At 41.1% G+C, this 10,982-nt stretch overlaps 2 protein-coding genes across 3 annotated transcripts in view; both read right to left on the reverse strand.

Annotated features, from left to right (window-relative positions):
* Nucleotides 1-8,525, reverse strand: part of prr12b (proline rich 12b) — a 33,702-nt gene extending 25,177 nt beyond the window's left edge. For both annotated transcript variants that reach the window (XM_053619356.1, XM_053619346.1), the window contains exon 1: nt 8,160-8,525. In XM_053619356.1, the coding sequence (XP_053475331.1) occupies nt 8,160-8,242 (83 nt within the window). In that variant the 5' untranslated portion in view covers nt 8,243-8,525. The remainder of the gene's footprint in view (nt 1-8,159) is intronic.
* Nucleotides 8,526-9,222: 697 nt separating this feature from the next.
* Nucleotides 9,223-10,982, reverse strand: part of prrg2 (proline rich Gla (G-carboxyglutamic acid) 2) — a 9,076-nt gene continuing 7,316 nt past the window's right edge. The window contains exon 7 of the mRNA XM_053619371.1: nt 9,223-10,182. Coding sequence (XP_053475346.1) covers nt 10,140-10,182 — 43 coding nt within the window. The 3' untranslated portion in view covers nt 9,223-10,139. The remainder of the gene's footprint in view (nt 10,183-10,982) is intronic.

Here is a 10,982-nt window from a genome sequence, read left to right on the forward strand (position 1 = left end):
ATCCACTGTCAGAGACCTGCAGCCTGAAAATTATTTCACTTCATTTCATATTCATTTAATACATCAGCATGTTTCATCACGGCCTAATGGAGGGACACGCATAGTCCCATACCAGCACTCTCACTCTGAACTAATATTAATTCAAAACAAAAGCAATTACAATTTCTCCCCCCAAAACTAAAAGAGGAGCGATTCAATTTCACTTCATTTCATTTCTCTCGGATGATGCTCTCCGGCGGCGCTAAGGCTGCGGTGCTGAGGTTTGTCCGGCGTCTTATGAGTCAGAATTGCTCATTAAGGATCCCGGGTGCCATCAATCCCGCCTGTAGTGCGCAGAGATGCCCTTGACTCAGAAAGGCAATCATAAACTATCCACCAGCCCAGAAGCAATCACTCGCACCAGGACGAGTATAGAGGAGAGAGTAACAGGGGCGGGGTGTGTGTGGAGTCTCACCTGGTCCACCACCATGATATCACACGCAATACATCGACCTACTATACTGAAATACGGCGGTGTGATAAAGTACTATTCGGATGGGATTAGTTTTCTCGACTTGTCTGTGTGCATCCTGATCAATTCACGCGGGATAAGTGATCTCTGTATAAATCACGTGCTTGTCAAACTCACTATATTTTAATACACACTGATTCTAGAGGGTGTGGCTTGATCATTAGTAGGTCACATGACCATGACATGTCTGTAGTGTGTACCTGTGCTAGGAACTCAGTAATTCCCCTAAAAAAACCCCAGAAGCGTCTCTTCTCCGACACACGCTTTTAAACACTCTATATTTTCTTGTCCTGCATTTTAAACTTTCTGTTTCAGCAGGAGTCGAGAGAAAAGAGAAAAGAGAAAAGAGCGAGCGCTTCCTGGAGCGTCTTCATACTGAAGAAAAAACACTAAACCACTTTTCCCACAGGATTTAACACAATCTTTACCAACATGTCAATTCAGACGGGATAAATATCACCTGGAGTTATTCTACTGCTCAGTTTATATACAACCTCCTAGACAGTAAAAAATGACTGACATGACAGATTCTGATGAAAATTCCAGAGGAACTCCAGGGATAATTACATTACACACTTCAACATGAACAACTATTCCCGTGTGAATAGGGCTTAAGGAGTTTCACGTTACACACTTTCCAGAGGAACACTTTCTAGATTTCAGAGCGCATCAGCGACATTCTGAACAGTGCAGAAAAACGGAGACTGAGCTAGAGCCTTCATTACTCTCCAGGTTAAAATTAGAACCACATCTGGGATAATAAAAGAATGGATTTACTCTGAACCAACATGTTTCACTGTAACCTCAACTGCAAAATGCTTTGTGACATAAAACAGGGAAATCTGCTGTTCTCACAGTTACTACATCTAACTACACCTACACCTACACCACCGAATAGACGGGGTTAGGTATGAATTAATACTTAAAGGGGAGTAGGCATTATTCAAACATAACTTTTTTTAGTTGTTTGTTGTCAGGGAGCATGTACCAAAAAACAACAACATCTTAAATAAGAAAAGATGCCTTGCACCAGAGTTAGCAATTAGCTTATTTCCATCTGAGGTCAATGTGCAGGTAAACTGAGACAATAACAATAATAAAATTACTACATGACAAGTATACTATCACCATAGCAACCTCAAACACACACACACACACACACACACACACACACATTATCATCTATAGAATAAGTAATATTATTGGATACAAATGGTTAAAAGTTTATGTATATGATTACCTATAAAACATAAACCCAGTGGACATACATGATTGGTTACTGATGAAAAACAACTGCATCAAGAAGAAGAAGAAGAAGAAGAAGAAGAAGAAGAAGAAGAGGAAGAAGGAGAATCATAAGAAGAAGAAGAAGGAGAGGAAGAAGAAGGAGAATAATAATAATAATAATAAGCAGAAGAAGAAGAATAGGAAGAAGAAGGAGAATAATAATAATAAGAAGAAGAATAGGAAGAAGAAGGAGAATAATAATAATAGGAAGAAGAAGAATAGGAAGAAGGAGGAGAATAATAATAATAATAATAAGCAGAAGAAGAAGAATAGGAAGAAGAAGGAGAATAATAATAATAATAGGAAGAAGAAGAATAGGAAGAAGAAGGAGAATAATAGTAAGAAGAAGAAGAAGAAGAGGAAGAAGGAGAAGAAGAAGAAGAATAGGAAGAGGAGAATAATAAGAAGAAGGAGAAGAAGAGGAGAGTAATAATAATACAAATAATAAGAAGAGAAGAAGAAGAATTATAATAAGAATAATAAGAAGAGGAAGAGAAGAAGAAGACAAGAAGAAGAAGAGAAGAAGGAGAAGGAGAAGAAGAAGAAGAGAAGAAGAAGGAGAAGAGGAGAAGGAGAAGAAGGAGGAGAAGAAGGAGGAGAATAATAATAATAATAAGAAGAAGAAGAAGAAGAAGAAGAAGAAGAAGAAGAGAAGAAGAAGAAGAAGCGACGAAGAAGGAGAAGAGGAGAAGGAGGCGAAGAAGGCGGAGGAAGAGGAGGAAGAGGAGGTCAATCTGGCAGTTTACAGTATATATGGAGATTTATTTTTGTGCTTGTTTGCTGAATGGACCCTTCTTCATTGTCACTGCAGCGCGAGCCACTCCGCTGCTGCAGATGAATGCGCGCGGGCACCGTAAGCCCCCGTGATTGATTCGGTTGTCACGGAGACAGTGAACATACGTCGCTCTGGCGCTTTTGAACTCTAAAAGCAGGCCGCGTTACATTACCGAAGAGCTGTACAGTCTGTTTAGATGCACGTGACGGAAATGAACATGAAAGAACATTTCCGCGGAGTATAAACGGCTCGAGTCTGTTCTATTAAAAAAAAAACACCTGAAAGAAAGAAAGAAAGAAAGAGGCTGCTTTAGCTGCAGGATGCTAAGCTAACTAGTTATAACATGACATGATGCCTGAAGCTAAAACATACCAACACTTACAGCCGCTTTGTGTTTAATCTAGCGAGTCATTTAACGTATATTAAAATATAACCGGATATCCGGTCAGACTGTCTAACTAAAGGGTTTAGTTAAGAAAAAAAACATTAAATTGGAGCTTATGTATTGTGGGTTCCTAATGTAGCGTATGTTGCACTGAATCCTCACTACCCAGAATCACCTGTCCAGGTGATACGTCTGTAATACAATAACCTTAACCCTGTTACAATCATCTACAAAAATGGCACAGATTTCAAACAACTGCTGATTTGACCAGGACCGGCTGTCCCAGCAAATTCAGCCCAAGATCAGACCGTCAAAGGATGCAAAAAGGAGTCTCCAAGATCCCCAAAATATCATCACAGGATCTGCATTAAGTCTTGCAGCTGTTGGTGTGAAAGCGCATGCTTCTACAATCAGAAAGAGAGTGCAGAGATTTGACCTGCATGGGAGGCGTGGCAGGAAAAAGCCTTCGCAAGACTACAGTTTGTTTATGAGCATACAGGCAAAGACCAGACCTTTTGGAATAATGTTGTCTGGACAGATGAATCAGAGATAGAGGTGTTTGGCCACAGTAACAGCAGACATGTTTGGTGAAGATCAAAGACAGCTTTTCAGGAGAAACACCTCACACCAACTGTGAATCACGGTGGTGGAAATGTCATGGTTTGTGGTTGCTTCGCTGCCTCAGGGACTGGACAGTTTACATTCATTGTTTCAACTATGAATTCTGCATCATATCAAAGAGTGCTTGAAGATAATGTGAGGACATCTGTCCAAAAGTTGAAGTTGAACTGAAAGTGTATCGTTCAACAGGATAATGATCTTAAGCACACGAGCAAATCCACCAAGGAACGGCTCAAAAAGAGGAAATGGAGGGTTATGGAGTGGCCGAGTCAAAGCCCGGATTTGAATCCCATTGAGATGTTGTTGGGGATGTGAAACGGGCAGAACATGCAAGAAACCTTCAAAAATATTGCAACTGAAAGAATATTGCATGGACGAGTGGTCAAAAATTCCAGCGAGCCTGGTGGACAATTATGCAAAACACCTACAAGACGTTATTTCTGCTAAAGGGGGCAATTCTAGCTTCTGAGGTCAAGGGTGTACTTACTTTTTCCCACAGAAGAATATCACATCTATTGATATTTCTGTTGAATAAATGATTGAAAAAGTTCATTTTCTTTGTGGTTTTGTTCAACTACACCGACTTTATTAACAAGCGCGGTTTCAAAGATGATCAAATGTTTGCTCGTCCAAATATGTCAAAAAGGCCAACAATTTCCATGCGGTGTACTTACTTTTATACACCATATACACCACATACACACCATATACATTATATACACCACACACACCATATACACCACATACACACCATATACATTATATACACCACACACACCATATACACCACATACATTATATACACCACACACACCATATACATTATATACACCACACACACCATATACATTATATACACCACATACACACCATATACATTATATACACCACACACACCATATACATTATATACACCACACAGACCATATACATTATATACATCACATACACACCATATACACCACATACACACCACATACATTATATACACCACACACACCATATACACCACATACACACCACATACATTATATACACCACACACACCATATACACCACATACACACCATATACACCACATACATTATATACACCACACACACCATATACACCACATACACACCACATACATTATATACACCACACACACCATATACACCACATACACACCATATACATTATATACACCACACACACCATATACACCACATACACACCATATACATTATATACACCACACACACCATATACACCACATACACACCATATACACCACATACACACCATATACATTATATACACCACACACACCATATACACCACATACACACCATATACATTATATACACCACACACACCATATACACCACATACACACCATATACATTATATACACCACACACACCATATACACCACATACATTATATACACCACATACACACCATATACATTATATACACCACACACACCATATACATTATATACACCACATACACACCATATACATTATATACACCACACACACCATATACATTATATACACCACACACACCATATACACCACACAGACCATATACATTATATACACCACATACACCATATACACCACACACACCATATACACCACATACACACCATATACATTATATACACCACACACACCATATACACCACATACATTATATACACCACATATATCATATACACCACACAGACCATATACATTATATACACCACACACACCATATACACCACATACATCATATACGCCACATATATCATATACACCACACAGACCATATACATTATATACACCACACACACCATATACACCACACAGACCATATACATTATATACACCACACACACCATATACACCACACAGACCATATACATTATATACACCACATACACCATATACACCACATACACACCATATACATTATATACACCACACACACCATATACACCACATACATTATATACACCACACACACCATATACACCACACAGACCATATACATTATATACACCACATACACCATATACACCACATACACACCATATACATTATATACACCACACACACACCATATACATTATATACACCACACACACCATATACACCACATACACACCATATACATTATATACACCACACACACCATATACACCACATACATTATATACACCACACACACCATATACACCACACAGACCATATACATTATATACACCACACACACCATATACACCACACAGACCATATACATTATATACACCACATACACCATATACACAACATACACACCATATACATTATATACACCACACACACCATATACACCACATACACACCATATACATTATATACACCACACACACACCATATACACCACATACATCATATACGCCACATATATCATATACACCACATATACAGTATACAGTCCCCTCCGAAAGTCCTGAAACAGCGAGGCCAATTCTATATTTTTTTCGCTAAACACTGAAGACATTTGGGATTGAAATCAAAAGTTGAATATGAGACGATAGATCAGAATTTCAGCTTATTTCAGCTTTAATTTCCTGATATTTACATCTAGACATGTTCAACAACTTAAAACATGGCACCTTTTGTTTGAGCCCACCCATTTTTTCAAGTGAACACAAAATACTGGATCATGTGACTGACAGGTGTTTCTTACTACCCAGGTGTATCCTGCTAAATTGACTGATTAAACAATTAATAGCTCTGAATGTCTGCTGTTGGTTTGAGCCCTAGGTAACCTTAATGAAGACAGCATTTATTGGTAAAAAGGATAAACCAACTTGAAGCTCAGAGAGCTGTATATGGGAGAAAGCAAGCCATTTTGAAGCTGAGAAAGAGGGAAAATCTACCGGAGGCATTAAATAAACACTGGCTATAGCAAATACAACAATCTGGAATGTCCTGAAACAGAAAGAAACCGCTGCTGTACTGAGGAACAGCCACTGAACGGGTCGGCCAAGGAAAACAACAGCAGCAGTAGTGAGAGCTGTGAAGAAAAACCAAAACAACAGTCAGTGACATCACCAACAACCTCCACAGGGCAGGGTGAAGGTCTCACAATCCACCTTTAGAAGACTTTGAGAGCAGAAATATCGAGGCCGTACCACAAGATGGAAACCACTCATCAGCAGTAAGAATCAGAAATCCAGACTGGAATTCACAAAGAAATAAAGACATGATCCACAAAAGTTCTGGAACCAAGATGAACCTCTACCAAAGTGATGGAAAGGCCAAAGTGTGGAGAAAGAAAGGATCTGCTCATGATCCAGAACATACAAGCTGATCTGTGAAACATGGTGGAGGTAGCGTCATGGCTTGGGCTTGCATGGCTGCTTCTGGAACATTCTCACTAATCTTTATTGATGATGGACTCATGATGGTAGCAGCAGAATGAATTCAGAAGTTTACAGGAACATTTTGTCTCGAAAAGCATCACAGAAGAAGAAACTAACAGTTTGGTGTCAGTGAGTCGCAGGATTGATGCAGTTATTGCGAGCAAGAGAAATGCAACCAAATATTACGTGTTATTTACTTTCATTTACATCAGGACTGATCTGTTCCAATACTTTTGGTCACCTAAAAATTGGGGTGGTCTGATACAAAAGGTTTTATGTTCTGTTTTAAGTTGTTTAACACGTCTAGATGTAAATATGAGGAAATGAAATTATAATCTGTCTCATCTCCATCTTTCAATCTCAAACCCAGATGTATTCAGTGTGTAGCGGAATCAACAAAACTGGCCTCGCTGTTCCGATACTTTCAGATGAGACTATATACACACATCATGTACACCACACAGTACACACCACATCGGCTACACCATATACACCACACACACCACATACCTGTACACCACACACACACACACACACACACACACAGTAGAGGTAAGAGGGAACTACACAGAACCCAGCAAGCACTGCATCGCCCAAAAATGTTATTTGATCCCTGGACACTGTAACCTTGTGCAACATGGGTGCTTTGTCAACACACACCATCAATTAGCTCCCACACACACACACACACACACACACACAGAACAGAGAGGTTACACACAGGCCCTGCAATCTCCACCACCAGTGAAAGCATAGATTTTTGGGGGGAATTTTTTGACAACACAGTAGCTTAAGCAACATCCCTGAAGGTCCCCATCCCCCTCTTCGTTTTCTTTCTTTCTGGTACCCCCCTCTTTCCCCCCTTTCTCTCTCTCTCCCTCTCTCCCTCTCTCTCTCTGTCTGTCTCAGTCTCGGTCTATCTTCCGTATCGCGCATTCACTCTCTCTTAAGCGCATTCCTGGCATTTTTCAGAGGCTCCCTCCTCCTCTTCCTCTTCTTCCTCCTCCTTCTCCACTACATGACAATACCTGGAGCTCTAACCAGAAACCAGAAACCAGAGCTAACTCAAATCACGCATTGCACAGACAGAACAGCCGGATTTCTCTTGCGCGCGGTGTGTGTGTGTGTGTGTGTGTGTGTGTGTGTGTGTGTGTGTGTGTGTGTGTGTGTGTGTGTGTGTGTGTGGTGGTCTTACCTCGCCTTGGCCGACCTCTCGTAACTCCATCCCGTCCCGGCGCCCAGATCACCGAATCCTGCGCCAGGATAATTTCTGTCCATTAAAAAAAGAACAGAAAAGAAAAGACTGGAAGGAAAGGAAACGGGAAAAACTGAAAAAAGCAAGGGATGAAGATGGAGAGATAGACAAGAGGTGGGTGGGAGAGGAGGGGGAAGGGTAGAGGGGAGGGAGGTTATTTCCTAAATTCTAATGCACTATCTCTCTCTCTCTCCTCTCTCCTCTCCCCCGTGTCCCTCTCTCTTTTTTGCCTCCTGCGCGCGCTCCTGCTGCACGGCTCTGTTTATCTCTCCCGTTTCACATGCATGCAAGTCCTCAAGAATGGGGAGGGGGGGGTAAGAGCGAGGGAGGGAGGGAGGAGGGATGAAGAGGAGGGGGAGATGGAGGATACGGAGGAGGAGGAGATGAAGGAGGAGGAGGAGGAGGAGGAGGAGGGGGTCACACCAACCAGCACCACCACAAAAATCCGGTTTCTTCCTCCCCTCCCCTTATTCGCCTCTATATATTTCAGCGCCTATTGTCCTGCTGGACAGAAAAAGAGACAGAACACACGCGCACAGGGAGAGGGAGAGGGAGAGAGAGAGCGCGCGCCCCGGCAGCCTGTTTCTGATCACCATGCTCATTATGCATTACTATGTTCTGCAGTTCAGAGCTCCTTCCGTCTTCTACCCCGTGGCTGATTTACTGCAGCCGCTCATCATTCTGAGACCAGACAACAATAGAACCCTGTAAACGGGGCACGTGCACGCGCACTTCACTGCACACTGCACGTCTGCACACTCGGAGAACCCCCATACCCCCAAACCCCCCCCCCCCCCCCATAACCCAAACCCCAACCCCGTGTTCCATAAGCATGTTCACCGAGTAACAAAAAAAACCCCGACCTGTCCTCCCTTCCTTTATTTATTTATTTACTTAATCTCTGGAAACACGAGGCAGGTGATGCGCGTGCACAGCGAGCTGCTGAAGATCAGGATTCAAACAAACACAACAATGCAATGTTCGGTTTAAAAATAGACTTTTTGCAGGGATTTGGCTCCTAACGACGCCATTTCTGAGAGCAGACTGTGCTGGCTGGCTTGGCTGAGTAGCTGGCTGCTTCACACACACACACACACACTCATTTACACACATACTCCCCCTCTCCCTGCTCTGTCTCTTACACACACACACGTTTGTGTTACTACCCATGTAAGGACCTCCCACTGACACAATTCTTAATGCAGGCAATTAACACTACACCTAAATCTAAATCTAACCTTAACCTCAGTAACCAAAACCTTTATTAAATATTTTTAAATAAAAGCTGCAGAATTTTTGAATAAAAAAGGATGTGCACACACACACACACACACACACACACACACACACACAGACAGAGTGCTTGTTATGAAGTAGAAGCTGAGAACACAGAGATGTTGGAGCACTCACACTCTTCTACAGCGCACCAGTGATGATACTCGGCTTCACACCTCACCGCTTCCTTTAGTTCAGTCCTCTTTCTTTACTTTACAATCCCAGAGTGGTGTGTGTGTGTGTGTGTGTGTGTGTGTGTGTGTGTGTCTGTGTGTGTGTTTCTCTAATGCACCTCAATCATCCTCATATTTCATTACCAAATCCTTCACAATGTCAAGACTTTACTTCATCTACAATTATTATAGTTCATGAGAAATAACTGAAATGTACAACATCTTAAGAAATAAAAGATTTATGAATCTTTATTTTTTAAAAAAAGAATAACGCCTATATCTCATATAGCTCAGACACATGTACCACTGTAGAGTGAAAGTATAACATGAAACTTTAAAAAAAACAACTCTTTTGTGTTGATGTCGTGACTGCACCGCTGCTCTTCTCACTAAAAATACACAAACACATCATGTGTCCCTGTACCCTGAACCGTCCTGCTGCTCTAGAACCCGTCCTGCACTTTTCATCCTCTCACTCCTCAGGCTGGGGTTCTGTAGGCGCGCTGGGTTCCTCTCTGAGAAAACGACAAGAATGACAAACACAGAAACACAACACGATCAGTCACAGTGCTGTTTGTGTACAGACATTTTTCACATCGTGTCTCATTTTCTGTTTGGTTCAGTAGATCGGACCGGCTGCAGTGAAATTACTGACAAAAGCACAGATTGATGAAGGAATTTAGTTTCGTCAATGACATTAATTACAACAAGACAAAAAACACACTACAACAAGACAATGAAAACATGTTGAAACAAAAAACTACTGGTCTGCAGTGTCTTCAGTCCCTCGTGTAATACAATATCATCATCATCATCATCATCATCATCACATTAATATCTTACCATTTTACAATATTACTATTTACAATTTTATCATCAGATTGTGGTATAAATTGTGTATTTTGGATCTGTTCTTCATTAGGCAGTAAAAACTAGTTTTCAGATCAGACAGTGAATATGAGACGATAGATCAGAGCTCTCCTTTCCTCATATTTACATCTAGATACAGCTTAGAACACGGCAGATTTTGTTTGAACCCACCCATTTTTTCAAATGAACAAAAATATTGGAACATTGGAACTGATTGTTTAAAGAATCAGTCGAACCTCTGAACCTCTACTCTTGGTCTGAGCCCTGGGCTTCACCTGTGGAGACAGCATTTGTTGTTAAAAAGGATAAACCAACATGAAGATCTGAGAGCTGTCTATGGGAGAAAAGAAAGACATTTTGAAGTTGAGAAAAGAATCATTGGGTATAACCAATACAACAATCTGGAATGTCCTGAAACAGAAAGAAACCGCTGCTGTACCGAGGA

Source organism: Ictalurus furcatus, chromosome 2, assembly GCF_023375685.1.
Source record: "Ictalurus furcatus strain D&B chromosome 2, Billie_1.0, whole genome shotgun sequence".
In the NCBI taxonomy this organism is placed as follows: domain Eukaryota; kingdom Metazoa; phylum Chordata; class Actinopteri; order Siluriformes; family Ictaluridae; genus Ictalurus; species Ictalurus furcatus.